The following is a 19,785-nucleotide window of genomic DNA, read 5'->3' as shown; positions in this document are numbered from 1 at the left end:
ATTGCAAGAGTCATTGAGAAGTCATTTATGTGCCTTCACAATAAAAGCAGAGGAAACTATCTGTTAAAAGACCCATGCCTTGCTCAACAGAGTCAGCAACATTTTTATCTTATATACTTCTTTTGCTTCTAAAGTGTTGATATTCCAGCCAGCTTTCTAGGCCCAACTCATCATTCAGTTGAAGAGCATGATGTAGATGGTGGCTTGCACAGAGAGATGCTTACCCTGCTCCTTCATGAATGTTGAAAATGTGCAGAGTACTGCAGTCTGCCCCAGTTCTCTCATTCATTGTCAGGTTGTGTAGTAGTCACTTGTCTGTTACCTGCAGATCACACACCTGAAGGACAGGACTATCTCCAAAGCAGAGCTAGAACACCCATGAGCTTGGAAATATTTCTGGGTTTTATAGTATTGCAAATTTACAGTCAGTGATGAGCCACAGACTGTCATGCACATTCTGATGTTCTTGGTTCATGACAGACACACAAAAAGACTTTACATTATACATAAGATAAAACACAGTTGATTTCTGAAGTGACACAAATTTACATTTGTCTAGAAAGTTTTCACATTAGGTCTTAAACTTATTAGTGTTCCTGTCTTTGGGACTTTTTAAATTTTGATTACATTTTTCCTGAATGTTGGTAGTGAAAATGTTAGAAGGAGCATCACTCTTTTCACCTCAGAAAAAGTATTTTGTTTGTCACCTGGTAAAAAATTTTGGGTTTTAAAACTATTCATGACCATTTGACCTCTGTCAATTCTGATTACTTCATGGTACTATCTTTTGAAATTATATGAACATACTAAGCTCATGTATTTTCAGTAGTTTATCAATGCTACAATTTTTTTGCCAAGTCCTTAGACACATTTCCATGAGTCTTCAGTTCTATGAATGTTAATAGTGGCAGAAACCGAGCTTGTAGGATCCAGTGTTCCTGACTTCTAAAACTCCTGCAGAAAATGCTTTGGGCCTGTCAAGAATATGTGCTTTCATTTGGGTTCAAGCTTGTTATTTCCTGTATTTGAATATAATTCAGTGGAAAACTAAGGATCTTAAAAATCCTCGTGGAGATTCACTACAACTTCTCATATATATTGTGTTATTACTGGAGACCAATAATCAGCAGACTTGGCAAAAGACACAAAATATGATTTTAAAATATGTCCTTGTTTCAGCACTGAAAAATACTGATCATGTTGTAATTGTTTGTACAGTGAAAGATGAAGCTTTAATGACCCTGACATCTATACATTAGTTATATTTAAGCAAGAGTTTTGCAGGAACATTGGAAAAAGTTTCAGAAATAAATGCTTCTAGGAATATGAACATGTAGTACTCCCTGTAAATTTTCAGACTGAAGTAAAGAAGGCAGAAGAAAAATGGTATTGTTGGGAATCTGATAATATGAATAAATGGGGAAAAGCCTAGGCAATTATTTGAAGTCTGATTCCCATCCCTCCTTACTTGTAAGGGATACTGAAAATTACTCTGAAGTTAGATGACAACGTGTATTTTTCTGTGACCAGAAAAGTACAGTCAGTTGTAAAAAAAAAAAAAGGAATACCGCTGCACTGTATTTCTTGTGTTCTCCTTGATTGCTTCCATATTTACTCACTTCACAAATTAGAACATGATTTTACTGTCAGCACTGCAAACATAGTCCTAAAAAGCAGGTTTCTTTCTGGTTTTATGTGTTATCCCAAATGACCACAGAATTAGAGCAGCTTTGCTGCCAATTTCACTACTGCTTCAGAAGATGACCAGCTGCACAACAAAGTTTGTTCTGCAAATATCAATATTTGAAATGCAGCTCTTTCTAAGACAAAGCGATAAAAACTTTTTCACTCAAAAGGTACAAAGGATTTCTCTGTACCAAATTTACTGTATTTCATTCTCATTTCTCTTTTACTGGCAGTGGCATATCCCACTCATTTTCCAGTAGAATTGCTTAGGTTCCCAGAAGACCACCCAGAAAGCAGAATCAAAAAAGAGTCACCTTGCTTACAATGGTCAGCCTTCTGAGTTTGAATAAATTACTTATTTAAGAGGCCCAACTGCCTTGGTGCCAAAGCCCAAAGTTTAGGGTAGGAGTCAGATTTTTTTTATTATTTCAGACTAGTACTGACTAGCTTCTGACTAGTACTTGCCAGTAGGTTTAAGGGTTATCTAGACATGATAGCAGACAGAAAAATTAACCTAGATGTTTCTGCATGTTCTTGATGCATTATAGTGAGCCAAATGTACAGCTGACTAATTTAGGAGAAGAACCAGATCAGATAGATAGACTAATGTCAGGATCAAACTCTTTCAAGCAGAGCCAGAGAAGTCAATGCTGCAATTGCTTGCTAAGTACTGTGCCACAACATCTGGCTCCATAGGACTGACACTTGGTCAAAAATCAGTGTGAAAAGCAATAAATTATCCCAATAAACACAACTGATCTCATCAGTACAAATTTCTTCAGTTTGATGATGTACTCAAGAGCAAGGATATGTTTTCTTGTAATTCCACTTTGCTCTTCCCATCTCTACCATAAGCCTGTTTTTAATTTTCCTATATTTCGGAATTATTGCTGAATTAAAATTTGAAGAAGAAATGCAAAATAATTGCAATCTGCACAAAGCTGGCAAAAATAAAATTTTGAGTAATTTTGCAGCTAAACTGGCATCTGTGCTCCCCTTAAGGAAAAAGACAGCTGCAGAGGCTGTGCATTAGGATTCAGATAAAATTATGAATATCCAAGAAGTATTTTGCACTATGCAAGTTTTTCCCTCCTCATTCTCTGTAATAAATTGGCCATCATGTTTGAAAATAAGTTCTAAGAATATTTATTAGCAACTTTATTTGATAAACATTATGTCTAGTGCAATGAGGATTAAGTACCAGGTAAATTCATGGGATAGCCTTAATTTTGTTATCTGTTTCTTTCAATTTTTGTCTCAGTGAAAAGCCTTCTTTGTCACTGTATGTGTGAGAATTCCTAGGTATATGACCTTTCTGTAAAGACTAGAATTAAAATTAACATCAAGAAAATGTGCCATTATCTTTGCATTTAATTGCCTGATCATATACTATCACATTGATTACATCCTAAATATTGTATAAAGTTCACAGAGTGTTGCAGGATCTTCCTTCTACATCAGAGCACAGCAGACTGTGTCAGACTACACTGTAGGATTGCATTGAAATGTGAGGCTTTTCTTTTGCATATACACACAGTGTACATTTTGGGTTAAAAATTACTTGATGATGATGCCTCTGAATGGTTGAAAATTTTGACTACATTAGAACGGTGTTTGTTTTTCAGGCAATCAGACACTAGTCCAGCCACTGCCAAGCTCTGAACACAGGGTGAAAAGAGTGATGTCCTCTAGGCAATCTGCTGCTTTGATTTTTTTCCTGCCTGCTGTTTTGTGGCATGAATGATCTAGTCTGACAACAACTGATCTATAGTAGTGGTCAAAAATGCTTCCATATAATATAATGTCACTCTGCTGAATTTTGAGTTTGTTGTAAGAGTTGCAGCCCTTGAACTTTTGTCTTAAGCTTTACCTGAATCACTGACCTAGATTTTTTTCTAATGAAAGTAATGCAGAGTTCCACTGAGAAAAATCATTGTGGCTACATAGACGTATCAGACTTGCTGAGGGTGTCCTGATATGGAGACCTCCCCTTCTGCCAGCTTCCTTCACATAAAAGATCTTTTAGACTCTTGCAAAATTTGATAATTATTCTAAAGTAAGTATTAAGGGAGTCTGAAACACTATGGGATTTCTGGCATGATGACCAGAGGACTTCTCGATTACAAGTTTTGAAGCAACCTGTCCCTCTATGATAGTCCTCACATCTCTCAGAGGGGCAGAAGTTACAGCCTCTCTGGAACAAGCATCACTGCCTTTCCCAAACCATCTGCCCTCTACCTCATCTGCGTTGCATTTTTTATTTTCCAAGTGCCACCTGAGGTGCTGTTTCAAAATGTAGCAAATTTATATTGGGTTGTGAAACAAAGAAAAACTTATACAGCAGCACTGACATTTGCCACTTGATAATTGCATTATGTGCCAGCTCTTGCTCTGTCTTTTGTTGAGCTCCTTGTGCTGTAGTTGTTCAGTGCTTGTCCCATGAGTCTCATCTGACTGCCATTTTTCTCCTATAAATGGACACTTAACCTGGAGCTGTGGCAGTGGTGGGGTAGAAGTTTACAGTTTAACTCCTTTTCTGTTTTTGTCATGAACTTAATAAGTTAATGACAGAACTAAGAGCTATCAAAGTTAGCTCAGGTGGTCATTTAAGTATGCTGTATCCATTATTGTAGGCTTAGATTTTTGATTTGCTGCTGCAGATTATCTTCAGAACAGTCCTTATTAATACATGAGTCTCAGTGTGTAGGATTTCTGTTGTCAGACTAAGTTTTAGGAAACAGTATTTACTACTACAGCTTGAAAATTCCCTTGCTTTTTAATGGCCCCACCATGTGTCTGTGTATTTGGGAGCACTTTTTACAGCCACTGTGGGGCTGGGAATGAGCCTGACTCAGTTTTGGTTGAATACCAGGTATATTTGCAGTGCTATGTAAGTGATGCCTAATAACAATATGTGTGGCATGTGTTACCTTGGGTAGCCAGTTGAGGTATTTTGAGAACTGTTAAAACCCATGTCATATGTTTAGTATAGTATGTTTCAACTGTACCTTTGGAGCCATAAATAGTTATTTAAATGCCTTCTTTTATTTTCTTTTTTTTTCTTTTTTTTTTTTTTAAGTGCTACTGTTATCAACTCAATTGGCTTATTTCAAGAATTCCTAAATATTTCATTTGCTTGTTTAGCATAAATTCATGTTATTTGCATTCCCTTAAAAAATTATAAGTAAAAGTTGTAATTATAAAAATATTAATTCTTTCTTTTGGGTTTTTTTTTGGATTCCATTGCTTTTTGTAAATTTTAATTCATTCAGTGTGTGAAGGCAATGAGAAACAATTTGTATAATAGAAAACAGTTAAGTGTCTGTCACTTTATAGTATATTGAAAGATCTTTCTCCATAAGAGAAACTACAAAGAGATGCCTCTTAGTTTTGCCTCTTCATCAAAACAGGTATTACATACATATGACTTTCAGACATGGTCTTACCTACCTTCACTTGGTTTAAAAGTTGTATACATCCCATCAATTTTTCATCCTTTTGTTAGATACAGGATGGAATTGAATTTTAACTCCATTCCATTTAATGTACATTTCTCATTTCAGTCAGCTAAGGAGGAAATAAGCCCTGAAGGAAACTGGAGAACTGTTTCTCACTACCAGTGATCACCTGCACAGTGTGAACACAGTAGCACAGTGTCAGCCACAACACAGCAGTTCAGCACCACACTTGTAATCTATTCAGATTGGTATCTGGCTTCTCCACAGTTTGTTCAAAGCATTTTGTTCCTCACTTCATCCTTAATCTGGTTTCTGTTTTGAAAGCATACTTTATTTCCTTAAATGTAGAGTTTAGAGTGGAAATACTGTTGTGTTTTCAAGTCCTGTAGCAGCATTAATATATAAGTATTGCTTTAATACCATTTATTCCGGTCCACAACTCTTTTCTGCTTGAGTTCAGTAAAATAACACAGAAATACAAAATCAAAGAAACTACCTGATCTTGGCCTGAAGTCTTCACTCAGATTCCATCTTTAATAAATATTAGAAACATTTCCTGGGGCTAATCATCCTGTCAACAGTAAATTAGAGAGTTATTTGTTAGACAAAAATGAAGACATGAAAACAATCTATTTTTAAGAAGAGACACCTATTCTAAAGGCAGTGTTGCATTTTTTTTTTAATTTAATAAATACATTTTCAAATGTATTTAGTACTTGCAAAATTCACTTAACATTTTTACCATTGTTTTCTGTGCAGTATCAGGCTGCCAAAAAGAAAAGGAATCCTAAGATCAACAGCCTTTGCACTTGTTTTTGTCAGGCCTGAAAGTGCAAAAGTGGTGAATGGTTTGTACTTTGTCCTCCTAGTCTTAGCAAGTTAGCCCTTTCTGCAACTACAGTCATTGAGAAACTGTTGCAAAGGTGTAGTGGGGAGCTGAATTTGGCCTGGAGTGTGCATTTATTCCTTTCTCTAGAGAATCTGTTAGACTTGTTGTGGAACATCAGTCTTCCCTTTCCAAATTTCCAAACTTGCCCTTGTTATCCTTGAAATACTAACATTTTCCCCTAAGATTCCATTGTTATTAGATTTGTGTTTCTGTCTCCAGCTTTTGCACATCAGTGGCTCATCCTGGCTTTAAATGAATTCAGAGTCCCAGTTATCTTTGGAAGGGAGGATGAAGGCAATATTTTCTCTCTCTGCTTAAGGACTGAAGGTGAAAGGCCCTTTCATGCCAGAACTTTGACTGCTCAAAACAGTCCCAAAAATGTGTTCCCTGATCATCTTCCCAAGGGCTCCAACGCCCGAAAGCTCTGCAATAGCTGTGCTGTCTGGAAACAAAGCTATTCCTTCTTAGTCATTATAGGGATGGGGTTTGAGCTTTGAAAGGATAAAACAGTCAATGTCCACAGGGACTGGGGAAATAGAACGTATTAGCAATCTGCATTAAATTGTATTAAAATTATTCCTGGAAGATAGGAAGGAGATATTGATGGAACATGTGATTTTATTGTACTCCAGCTCTCACTTACTATGCAAAAAATATTATCCACAGCCTGTGAATCCACATGGGAAATGTATAGGAGATGTCACTTGTGAAACATGAGTGATAAGTATTAATAAAGTTTAACTGTTAAGTAATAATTACGCACTGGTAGTGCATATCTAGGCAATAGTTTTGGGGAGTTTTCCCCCATATTACTGATTACAGGCTGTTACTTTAGTTAATATTTTATATATACATTTTGGAAGAAGAAATGCTATGTAAGACTAGTAAAATAGTCAGTACTAAGACGGTAGTGTTTTTCCTAACAATATTTTTTTAAAATAAAAACAGCATGAACCAGGACCATCTGCATGCTGAATTCAGGTTGATCTCATCTGTGTGTAGCATCAGGCTGACCTTTCTGCTTTCTGCATTTACGCTCTGCAGAGTCTTGCAAATGGAAACAATAAAACTGGGCTCACAGCGTGCCTGCTTTAGTTGTTGTGGCTGTATGCTGACCTGTGGAAATCACTTGTCTTAAAGGACAAGTAAACTACAAAAGAATTGGAATAATCTAGGCAAAAGCCATATAGCCATTTTTTAAGTTTGTCCATTTCTTCTATATTTCTTTGTCTTTCATTGTTTTTACTTAGGCAACCTTTAAACTAAAACCTTTCATGTCACTCACTTACTTGAGAATGATTGTCTTGGAAACTGCAAAAGTTATTTTTGAGCAAAAGTGGAAAAAAAATGAAACTGCAGGAATAAATAGAAAAATTTATTCCCTTACAAAATTAGGGACAGGGAATGAGCAGCAGAGAATGCTGTGTCTTTGTTGTCAGGAGGGGAGTGCTGGGTAGAGATAACTGCCAAGGATAAAACTGCATTAGACCTTGCCAAAGAAATTAAAACAAATAGCAGACTCTTCACCCCTATAAATACAAGTAAAAAAAGGGAAGAGGTGAAATCACTGGGGGCAATCTGTACTCTGTCCTTCTGCCTTTTTATTCCCCCTTTTTCCTTATTTTTAAACACTTACTTGCACTTACGAGTTCATTTCCAGTACAACTTTGTCATTGTGACTGCAGAGTCTACTGTGCACGTGTCAGACTTTTGCCCGGGAGCCCTTGCTCTCTGAAATACCAGTTTCACAGAGTGAATGAGTCCCAGTGGGCAGCTGTATCCAGCCCACACCCTTCCCCACTGTGCACACAGGCAGGGTTTGACAGCAGCAGGGAACCAGCATAGACTCATGTAGCCACTGCTTCAGTGAGAGCCCCAGTGGCAGACAGTTTCTCCCCAGTGTCTGTATCTGCCACTCAGCATGAAAATGGCCACAGGTCACCACTGGCATCTTCTACCTTGTGTGAGACCTTCTGACCTATAAGCAAGAAAACTTCAGTTTTGCTGAGCAAGAGAGTGTCTTCTGTCATAGGAATAGTGTGGTTGGAGGTACGATTCCTAGCAAAAAGCTAGGAATAAGTAGAGAAGTAAAGGCTATAGTAGCCCAGTCCCCTAGTGTTACTTTACAGGTATAACCAAATTCAAAAGGGTCACAAGGGTTCCTAAATGAAGTAACGAGTTCCTTAAGTCGAGGATTTGGTCTTAATGATGTTTGAAAATCAAACTCTTCAACCTTCCTGAGCAGATTAATGGCAATGGTATTTTCTTGTAGGAACTCTATTTGTCCAGTATATGTTAAAGTTCTCCTCAGGTGGACCAATAAGAATGGAAAGAAGAGCAGTAACAAAAATGTCATGTTGCAGAATCTATTAATTGTGTCGTGCAGCTGCAGAGACTTCACATTCACGTCTTCATTTGTCTCAGTGAATAATAAATTGTAATCAAATTACACGGAGATGGCAGTATTGAAATATCAGCTGATGGATTCTTCCTTTGTCTTTTCAGTATTTTAAATTCATACTCTTCCTTTTTTTATCCCATTCCTTTTGAGAGGTACTCATGTGAAAGTCGATGTATATGTGTTATGTTTGCTTTTACAAGACAGTTCTTTCAGAAGGGATTTTGTATACAATATAGCCATTCATGCACATACATGTTAATATTAAAAAAAAATGTATAAAGCTTCAGTACAACCAACTAACCATCAGAATAGGTTACATTTGCAGAAACTTAGAGACCTTTCATGTCTCAGTGACATACATATCAGTGCAGGACAAGCCTAAACCAGAAGCACGCCTAGTAAAATATGCCATCCCTCACATACAGCATTTCTGCCTCCCCATCCCTGCAATTGGTGGGGATGTGTTACGCTGTGGAAATCACCTAATTCTTAATTTTTTCCCCAGGAAATAGGCAAAAAACTTAGCTGGCTTTCTCAGGTTATACAAGTCTCACAGAAACTGGCAAAGCCTTCAGCTGATATGAGAACTACAGTAAAAAGTGTCTTGTAGATACACTGCCTTTCAGGTCAACAGACAAAGAACTCACTGAGAATTTAAATTTCATCATCTGTGCTGCCGATCCATAGATTTCACACAATGCTTTAGAACTTCAGGGTGTTTTCAGTTGCTGTTTCTGGTGTGATAAAAAAGAAAAAAAAAACCCAGCTAACAAGCAAACCTCAACACAGCCAAACCTGTAAAGGCTCAATTTTATCTGTTTTGTTTTCCAAAAGATTTCTTTTTTTTTTTTTTTTTTTTTTTTTTTGTGTAACAAAAATTTCTGGCTTTTAATATAACAGAAACAATAAATAACATTTTAAAATGTTTTTAAAAGAAAGAGTAAGAAGAAGGTGGTCCTGTGGCTTATGTAGCAAATTTGGTGATCAAGTTGCATTTGTATTGCATGTTCAAGGATGGTCCTTGAGTTTATGCCAGGTTTATAACTCCCCTAGCCCGCCTTTTTCAATACCAAAATGAGGATAATCAAAAATAGTGGGAACATTAGAAGGTCTGATATAAATAATTTCAAACTAATTATAGATTTTCCAATTTGCAGATTATCTGTCTTTTGGATTTTACAGAATTACTTTTTATCATTATGAGAAAGTGAGGAGAAAATGGGATGGAATCAACTCTTTCTCCTAATTTTGACCATTTCAAAGCATATACCTGGTTTAGTGACCAGCAGGTTTTTCTCATGTACCTGTTGTTTAGGTTGTGCTGTCGATGGGCATCCAACCCCAAACATCACCTGGCTTTACTCTGGTGAGCCTCTCAGCCTACAACATCAACTCCTGGCAGCAGGACGGATTCTCCATATACTCAATGTCAGTGATTTCACCGATGGTGAATTCAGTTGCCTTGCTCAGAATGAGGCTGGCTCGCTCACACAAGTAATGACCCTGGCTATACAAGGTAACGCTTCAGCTTCAGTCATTTCACCCTGGAAAGCTCTTGCCATGCACTTCCCTGTGCTGCCTTTCTCATACTGAACTTCTCCGCTCTGGATTCGTCACCATGGAAATCAGGAAAAAGGGTGTCTTAATAACTTCTTGCCGTGGACATAGACTGTCAGGACTGTTGGGTACATTACAGTGTCTTAGGTTTTACTTTACCAAAATGACACCGGATGTTTCTGCCCTGCTGAGCACAAAACACACCTTCCTGATTCAAGCTATTGTCCATTGAGCCTGGACAATTTTCTTGTCCAGAAATTCAAGACGGAGGTGGCAGGGTTTAAACCTCTTAAAACAGAAGCCCCTGTATTAATACACAAAGCTCAGTGTCTCACAGTCCCTTCTTCCTTGAAAACCCTTCACTTGTAAAAGTTCTTGAACTGTTTTTGTTAGTGATCTCCTAGAAAAGGTGATAAAGCCACAAGAACACTGTGGTGCTGCTGGGGTGGAACAGAACATGCAGCTTTCATTGCTGCAATTGTTAGTGATGGAGAGGTGAAGAATTTAACTTTTCCTTCAATTTTTGCTATAAAATTATGCATGTGTTGCTATTCCCACAATTATCTTCACAAATTATCTGTGTGAACTGTCTGGTAAGAGAGATGGTGTTTCAAGATGATAGAGTCACAGATACTGCTGGGAATTACAGCTAAACATATCTTTATTAAGTAACACACCTCTAAAAATACAGATGCTCACTGCTATCTGGCTTCACTTAATCGCCATACTATGTTACTAACTTTCCATGCCTGATGCTTCTAAGCACCAGAAAACTGGGTTTGTTACACCAAAGGCAGTCAGGGGTTTGAATCAGGTGCCTTGCCGGTGTAGGCATCTCCGTTTCACTGTATCCCTGTGTTTCACCCTGCAGAACTTCCTGAACCCTCTCCATTCTAATTAAATCCCTGCTGTCAGTTTTCCAGTGCTAACATGCCTCTCCCACACTTCCTGGCAGAGTACCGATGGTCGGTGGACAGACTGACGCCTTGTTCGGCTTCCTGTGGCCACAGAGGGCTGCAGCTGCCCCAGCTGAGGTGCCTGCTGGATGGGGCTGAGGTCAACACATCCTACTGCAGAGAGACCCCCCAGCCATCTCTGCAGCCCCTCGCGTGCAACAGGAGAGACTGCCCTTCACGGTTCGTCTGGCTCGTGTGGGAGTAGCTGACGTGCATTTAAGATGCACTGGAAGAGTTCTCTGTGCGGGTCATCACGCCACTGCAGCTTCTCTGGCCCCTGTTTGGAGAAGTCATGGCTAAAAGGGAGTTTTTGAGTGCTAAATCGAGACAGTCAGGATTTTGTAGCAGTGTTAGTGGAAAACTTTGACGGTATAAGGTAGAAAGAGAATTCACAACTTGCAGTGTCTTGGGTCACACCCTGCGTTGGTCATAAATTTCATGCTTGTTCTGAACACTGAATGCATGGAAATTTTGTCACCCAAGACCTGTAGGATCATTTCTTTTTTGGCTTCATAGCAGTTTGCCCAATGATATAACAGACAAAAGGCTAAGTTTAGCAGCTATTTCATTATTTTATTCTGAATTCTTTTGTTGCTTGGAAGTCAATACAGGCAGGACTGTAGCTGTAGCTGCAGCTGCAAAGTATTCCCTTAGCAGGGTGAAAATATCTTTTGTAAAATGGGCACATCTCATAAGATCTAGTAGGCATGAAGGGGGCTGAGTTCTGCCCCTGTTTGGAGTCTGCTAGCTTGCGGTGGCTTTGGAATTGTAACTCTCTACCCTTGTAGTCCCCGGGTTTTCACTTACTGCTATATACAAATGAGCCAGGACAGCTTGAAAAATTTCTGGCTACACCTAGATCTTCCTCTGGCACATCTTAACTACTGTATCCAATTTCTGACCCTCACTATAAGAAAGAAGAAGGACAGAGAAGCTAGTGAAGCATCTGGAGTACAAGTCCCATGAGAAGTGCCTGAGGAAGCTGAGGTTGTTTACCTTGGAGAAAATGGGGCCCGGGAGACCTTACCACTCTCTGCAATTGCCTGAAAGGAGGCTGTAGTAAGGTGGGGGGTCAGCCTCTTCTTCCAAGTGACAAGTGACAAGAGAAATGGAATCAGCCTCAAGCGGTGCCAGGAGAGGTTTAGATTGGGTGTTAGGGAAAAATTCATCATGGAAAGGGTTGCCAAGCATTGGAACAGTTGGGCCAGGGAAGTAATTTAGTCATCATCCTTGGACAAATTTAAAAGATGTGTAGATGTGGTGCTTAGGGGCATGGTTTTACGGTGGACTTGGCGTTGCTGGGTTAATGATTGGACTTGAAGATAGTCAAGATAATTTCCAACATAAATTATTCTCTGACTTCGCCCCTCACAAAGTCTTTTTTTTTTTTCTGACACCCTTTGGTGCAGAGTACGTCTTGAGCTTATCCAGAGAGAGTCAGTGTAGTGTTATGCTCCCTCCATATTAAAAATGTCCTGCTTCTGCATTTCAGTATCACCTTAGCTGAGTTGTGTAAACATGTTTTTCCATATTTTTCATGGTGTTATTCCCTCCTCTCCCTTATTTCCAATTTGGATGTGTTATGTTCCCGTATACAAGCACTTTACAGTAGTGAGCATCTCAAGAGAAATTTAGTACAACTTCCCTCATTCAACAGACATTCGCTCATTCAACAGTGATTTGGGACTTGTGTTAAAAAATGACAGTCTAAACTGAGGCAAGGAGAGGTTCTAAGCAGCCTGATGAGAAGTGGCCAGATTCACCATTCTTGCTGTGTCTTGGGCATATTGCAAGTTTCTGTTTAATTACCTTTTAAAATATATTCCTACTCTTCTTTGCAGGCAAATGTTTTCTGAGTTGCCAGCTGAGTCATAAGAAAGAAACCCAAAGAGATTTGATGAAATATGAAACATGCTCATTAGCAGCAGTTTTCCTTGCTGTTGACAATAAATTCCACGGGAATGGTTTATGTCTTTTTATACCTTCCCTGAATTGTAACACAACCCCAAATCCTCCCTCAGCTCCTGAGAAACTGCTGAGATGTAAGCTTGGAAATAAAAGTTGATTGACATGCAGACCAGAGCTTTATAAGCAGTGCGGAAATTGCAGGTTCAGCCTCAGCCAACTGCATAAAAGTACCAGTGTTCTTGTTTTCCAGGTTGGGAATATGTTTGTTTATACTTGTTTCTGAGTTAATCACCCACAGAAGACAGAGAAATAGAAACGGATGTCTCTCCATGGGACTGGGAAATGCCTGTTGCCTATTTTGTAAAGTAATCATAAACACTGCTGGTGAGAGACGTGATAGGCAGTATTTTACTCCCAAAACCACACAGATCCTGCCAAGTATCCAGAAACTTAATGAAGCAAACTGCCAGCTTGACCATAAAACTGTTCAGAAAACTAACAATCAGTTGCATTCTCCCTATTCCTACCTAAGGCTTTCCCAAACCTGACTGTGTAAGTGTTTCACCTAATGATCCTTACAGTGACAAAATGCATTAGACTATTATTTTCTGTTACTTTCAGCCTTTTAGCTAGTTGGACTGGATTTTTTAAATGCCAGTACACAGGGGTTCAGAGCCTCAGCCTCAGCTGGTAAATGCATAGTCTGAGCTTAAGAGGAAAGAGGAACAGTGTCCTTCCTTCCCTGGGCTAACTGTTCCTGAGCAATGTTCAGGCTTTTCTGGATTATGCCAGCTGTCAGGGATACAACAGAGGAGGCAGGTACCAGCAGGACCCAGCAGGCTTTTGACTGTTCTCTCACAAGTTTGAAGTGGCCTGTGAGTTACTCCAGCAATTACACAGAGATAGTTTTCCCTACTAAGGAATGCTGCTGGGCTAGTCCTAGCATTGTACTACAGCTTGTGACTGAGGCCTCCATGGCACCATGGTGTAAGAGCTGACTTGCCCAACCCCTCTGCCAGGGCTACAAGTATTTACTAAGCCTCTAAAAACAGCTTTAAGGGCAAGAAAATTAATTCTGGGCCCAAAGAGCATTGAGAAAGATGAATTCATAAAAAAGTTGCCGTTTTCTCAATTTTCATCCTCTGAACAGTTCCCAGTGAAAACTGGGGGAGGCTGAGGCACTGAGATGTTCCAGGATCATGCCCTAAATGAGCCAACCCACTGTTGCCTATCTTTGGTCCAATTGACAAAGACCAGTTGATGCTAAGGATCCTGCAGACAAGGCACATGCCTGCTCCCTGACCTGCTCTGCTGTCTCTCCCAGGTGGATGGTGACATCCTGGTCTCCTTGCACACAGAGCTGCGGTGGAGGCCTGCAGACACGGCGAGTGACATGCCAGCGCCTGACAGCCAAAGGCAGCTCCATCCCAGTGTCCAACGAGGCCTGTGCCCAGGCGTCCAAGCGCCCTGTGGACACACAGAGCTGCAACAGGCAGCCCTGTGTTGAGTGGGCAGCCTCCTCCTGGGGCCAGGTAAGGAACAAAGTGGCATTCCAAGGGCAGTCCCACAGTGTGGGCTAGAAAAAGAGACAGAAAATGAGAGTAGCAATTTTTCAACCTAGTATCTTTAGGTTATAGTTTGCAGGCTTTTGAGGTGGGAACCAATTTGTTCAGGTCCTTCTTTCTGTATCTGATGCACTGCCTGCTTGGATTTCTGTAGCTTCTTACAATCACTAGAAACATACACAAACATGAATGTGCTTATGAACAGGGCTTTTACTACAGACCCGTGTCCTCCGGCGGAATGGTCTGCAGCTCCTTGTTACAGTGATTTTTGACACATCTGGGAAATAGTGTTCTTCAAGTCTTAATTCTCCTTACCAGCCTGTGAGAGTGCTTCAGTCTTGACTGGCTGGATTCAGGACTGATGATTGTGATAAGGTTGAAGGCAGGAAGACTGTGCAGTAATTCACTTTTACAAAGTTGCTGATTTTGCCTGAGAGTACCAAAAAGTGTGAGCTTTCTTGACTTGCTTCATGATGAAAGGCAGAATGGAGGGCTAAAAGCATTTTCAAACTACTTCCTGCTGCTTTGCAGATCATCAGATTTTCTCTTAGCAGATTGCATTGCATCAGGGTTTTTTATAATGTTGATAGTAAAAAGTGCCTTCAGCTACTAGAATGTGTAATTATTAACTGCTTGAAAACACCTTTGTTTAAATCTTGAAAGGTGACTGAGTTATTGTAATACAAGTTAAGCTTGGAATTATCACTTTATATCAAAGAAGAAAATTTTCACTCCCTATGAAATTTCAGGAAAGGATTGGATCATCTTTGCAAAAACCATTATGGGCTATATTACTCCCCATGATATCATACTCAGCTGAGACAGGCAGTTCATTCAGAATTAATTTCTGAATTTTAGACCTAATCTCTATGCATTGTGATATGATATTTATTCTACCTAGCTTACAAAAAAAGGGTTCAGGTTCCACATGGTTGCATACGGCCTAGTCTCCAAGTCAGAGGGTTATTATACGTAGTTAGGAATGTACACTGGTTCAGTAGTACATTGCTTGGTGGTATGATGGGGTATCAGCTCACCTGTTGCACAAGTGTAGCAATCAGCTTTCCCAGCTCACAAAGAAAATAAACAGCCTACCTGCTCTAGCCCTATCTCTAGAATTAGTTCCTTTCCTTCATTTAATGTTCCTGGCATTTTGTTCTCCGCTGTGTAATCCCATGGTGTTTTAAGATAGTGATTGACACTAATGACCCCTTATTCAACCTTCAGTTTGTTCTTTGATATAATTTCCAGACACTTAGAAAAACCAGTTTCCAATAGTTGATGCAATTTTAAAATAGCAGAAATACGTGCTTCATACCTATACCAAGTTATATTTTAATCAAAGGAGAGGATTAGGAGAGTTAAACTGAAATGTAATTGTTAAGCTTGCATATGTTAGGATGGCCATAATTTTGGAGAAAGCTTGCATATCTTTTGTGCTTCTCATGCTTCCTGCTTTTGTTTATTGTCCTTCAGTGCTTTTAAATTTTTCAATGGAGTGGAATATGTCCTTGGTTCAATGCATTCTTAGTTACTTGGCCAATTCACATGCTGCAAAATGCACAGTGAAAGTAGTGTATTGAGATTTCCTGTATGGATCATAGGCTCTTGGCTAATGGCATGACAGCATTTAATTACCCCTAACAGATGTATTTAAATTATTGAAGAGAAGAGTTAATGAATCTAGAGAGCAGATACAGAAATGTAGTTTAAATGCTGCTGGAGGAGAGTGAGGTGGAGCAGAAAATGGCTGCACAGTCTGCCTTCGAAGCTAGCAGAGTCCAGAAAGCAGCTGAAACTTCTTACTTTCTCAATAGTCTCTGAATGGCAGTATGCACTTTATTTCGCTAGCAGTTTTATAGAAAATGGAACTTGCCCTGTCTTTTACCTCCCCTGAGTGAATTTTCTGTGTTTGCAGTGTAATGGGCCTTGCATTGGACCACGACTGGCTGTACAGCACCGGCAGATATTTTGCCAGACCAAGGATGGGACTTCTGTGTCATCTGATCAATGCAGTTCCTTACCAAGGTAGGTACCAAGAAATGTGTTATGTCTGAACCCACAGCCCTTTTCAGAGATATTCAATGCACTAGTGACTTAACTGAAAACTTATCGGTTTCCCCTATGTGTTAAAGAGGTCATGCTGCAACCTGTACAGTATGTGTAACAAATCTTCTCAGGCTTACAGCCTGGACTTCCCTATTTACTCCTAGGAGCTTCAGGCCAGTTGGCCAAAAACTAGAAAATCTTCTATGCATGCCAAATCCTGACTACAAGTCTGTGCTGTATCTTCTTAAGGTGCCAGTCTTCTCACTTATTTAAACACAAGCTCTAACAGAAAACAAAGGTTTTGTTTTCTTGCAGGTTTTGTTTTCCTGCAGATGAACTCTACTTTCAACATTGTAATGACATGTGCTTTACATGAGACAGGTGTACAAATTATGATTGATCATGACTGAATATTAATGTAATTGGCTTGTTGGCTCCCACTCTTGGTTTTTCACTACCTGTGTGACAAATAGATAGGAGCCAAGTGTGCCTATACATCCTCTGTGAGACTATCTTCTGTTCTATTCTGTAAAGCCATAACTGAGTGTAAAGCCATAAAAAAGTTACAAATCCTGCTGGACCATATTGGTCAGCACTCATTTCACCTTTTAGCAGATCTCTGGTTTGGCCCTTTGTGGAGAGGGCATTTCAGCCAAATCCTCAAACAGTTCAGATGGTCATTTAGCCTGGTGTTGGTATACCAATGTGCACCCACTGAAGGTCCCTTGAGAGCAGTCCAAAAGCGCTGGCCTCACCTGGCAGCCTTGGAAGATCTGATCCACGCAGTACTCTGGGTGAATTACCTTTGGGATATGACATACAGGTGGATGTCCCTCCCTCCCTCCTCCCACAGGCCATTGAGCACCCAGAACTGCTGGACAGATGCCTGTGGTGTGCACTGGAGGGTCAGCCTCTGGACCGTCTGCACGGCCACGTGCGGCAACTACGGCTTCCAGTCGCGGCGCGTGGACTGCGTGCACGTCCGCACCAACAGGCCCGTCATGGAGCACCACTGCTCCTGGAGGCCCAGACCAGCAAACTGGCAGCGCTGCAACATCACACCCTGTGAAAACGGTACTTGCCTCGGGGGAGGGAGGGAGGGAGGGAGGGAGGGAGGGAGGGAGGGGAGGCTGCTGAGTGGCACAGGAGAGTCGTCCCTCAGAAGCGCAGCACTGGATCTTGCAGCTGGGCATCCTGGGGAACATCCAGCCCAGCCCTGTGCAAAATGCAGTGTCTAAAGCTCAGCATCCCAGAGAGGGGTGCTGCTCATTGTGGAGGCTTTTGGCAACGGTGTTAGTGCTGGAATTGTGTCTCCTTTCTAACAGCATGAGAAATAATTCATGCAGTCTTCTGGGGCAAGTTCACCAAGTCGATCATAGGGATGGAGCACCTGTCATTTGACAAAAGGCTGAGGGAAATGGGATTGTACAGTCCTGATTTTAGGGTTGTGACCCACTTGTGGACTTCCAGTACATGAAGGGAACTTACAAGAAAGATGGAGCAAGACTATTTACAAAGCCATGTAGTGGCGGAACAAGGGGGCATAGGTTCAAATTGAAACAGAGTAGTTTTACTTTAGATATGAGGAAGAAATTCTTTACTGTGGGGGTGATGAGACTGTGGCGCAGGTTTTCCAGAGAAGCTGTAGATACCCCATCCCTGGAGGTTTTCAATAACAGGTTGGACAGGACTCTGAGCAGCCTGGTCCAGTAGAGGCATCCCTGTCTGCAGCAGGAGGCTTGGAGCTACCTGAACTTCAAGGTCCCCTTACAATGCAAACCATTCTATGATTCTGTTATTAACTTTCCATTAATGGTACAGACAGAAGAAAAAACACAAATCACAACCAGACTTACGGTTGTAGTCCAAATCCAGTGGGTATGTGGATGATGGGAAATCCTGCAGGCAAGACTGCTTTCTTTCAGATTACAAACAACAAATTGGGCCTGTCAGGGAACTAGAAAAGTTACTAATTTAAAAAAAAATGAAATGAACAAAAGAGAAAAGACACCATGCTTGTTTGGAAATTATGCTCGCATCCTCCATCTTGCAAGCCAGTTGCTTTGCAATCATTGCAGATGCAGTAGCAGAACCCACATGTGCTTGCCTATATCCACACCAGCTCTGATGCTCCCTCTCAGCAAAGTGGACTGTGAGGTCCAAACTCATGAGTTTGGAGGGCCCTAATGGAAGCTGAAGCAATGAGGGAGATTACAGGTGTCAAGCAGGACCTTTGCTGATGCTCCAGCCTCTTTCTGCTATACAGAAGTGTCCCAAACCCCAGGGGCTTGCAGGGATACTGGACAGTTTTCCAAACTAAAAAGCAAGAGGCTGTGGGTCTCAAAAACTGTACAAGTGGTACCAGAACCTAAGCCCTAGAGGAGTTCAAAAGGTGTCTTAACATCTTCATGGTGAGTGGTTTCTGACCTGTGAAAAACTGAAAATAGCTCCCAGTCAGCTGGGGTGACACTCCCACACACTGCACACTCCTCAAGTGTGCAAAGCTGGCCAAAGTGTCCCTGCCTACTAAAACAAGTATCCAGTTTAATTTAGTTTTTCATCTTTGGTTTAACTGTTAGGAAACTCCTACAGCCTCTCTAAAATGCTGATGACAAACTGGCAGTGTTGGAGCAGCTTCAGGAGCCCTTTTCCCAGGCTTTGAAAGTAAATGTTGCCTACCTTCTTCTTCTTGCCTACCTCATTCTTCACTGATCCTGTGGACTTGCATTTGGTCTTTGCAGCAAGTCCAGCTCACACTCACAGTAAGACTTCCCAACACAAAGGTTCTGCTCTTGGCCACCCAAGGATATATGTTCTCGGGTAAGAAACCTTTTGTTCGTAACTTTATCACCATTTCTTCTTCTTGTTTCCCCTTTGGCAGTGGAATGCAGAGACACCACAAGGTACTGTGAGAAAGTCAAGCAGCTCAAACTCTGCCAGCTCACCCAATTTAAGTCACGTTGCTGTGGGACTTGTGGAAAATCTTGAAGACAGATGAGATGAAAATGGAGGAACAAGGGGATCACAGCCTTTTCTTCACTAAGCAAAGGCTTTTGCAGAAAATACAGATGGATGGAATGATCTTTTTCATTTTATTTATTTATTTCCCTTAAAAAAAAAAAAAAACAACTTTAACAAATAATTGTTGTAAAGGGACTTGACAAGTTTTCCCTACTATGAATCTGGGAGACAGAATGCAGATAGACATGGTCATGAGGGTAGACCACAGAGTCAGAGAGCCCCATGACACCAAGAAATGGGTATGAGAGGAGTGGGGCAGGACACACCAAGAGATAGGAGAGGAAAAGGATCACTG

The 19,785-nt window shown here is 40.6% G+C and overlaps 1 protein-coding gene across 1 annotated transcript in view; it reads left to right on the top strand.

The window, feature by feature from the left end:
• The window catches only part of ADAMTSL1 (ADAMTS like 1), a 391,268-nt gene extending 371,811 nt beyond the window's left edge, over nucleotides 1-19,457 (top strand). The window contains exons 25-30 of the mRNA XM_059492542.1: nucleotides 9,750-9,950; nucleotides 10,947-11,127; nucleotides 14,180-14,387; nucleotides 16,339-16,448; nucleotides 17,323-17,543; nucleotides 19,351-19,457. Coding sequence (XP_059348525.1) covers nucleotides 9,750-9,950; nucleotides 10,947-11,127; nucleotides 14,180-14,387; nucleotides 16,339-16,448; nucleotides 17,323-17,543; nucleotides 19,351-19,457 — 1,028 coding nt within the window. The remainder of the gene's footprint in view (nucleotides 1-9,749; nucleotides 9,951-10,946; nucleotides 11,128-14,179; nucleotides 14,388-16,338; nucleotides 16,449-17,322; nucleotides 17,544-19,350) is intronic.
• Nucleotides 19,458-19,785: the final 328 nt, after the last annotated feature.

This window comes from Ammospiza nelsoni, chromosome Z, assembly GCF_027579445.1.
Source record: "Ammospiza nelsoni isolate bAmmNel1 chromosome Z, bAmmNel1.pri, whole genome shotgun sequence".
NCBI classification, from domain to species: Eukaryota; Metazoa; Chordata; class Aves; order Passeriformes; family Passerellidae; genus Ammospiza; species Ammospiza nelsoni.
The sequence above is the reverse complement of the archived record's forward strand: the minus strand, read 5'-3'. Positions and strand labels throughout refer to the sequence as shown.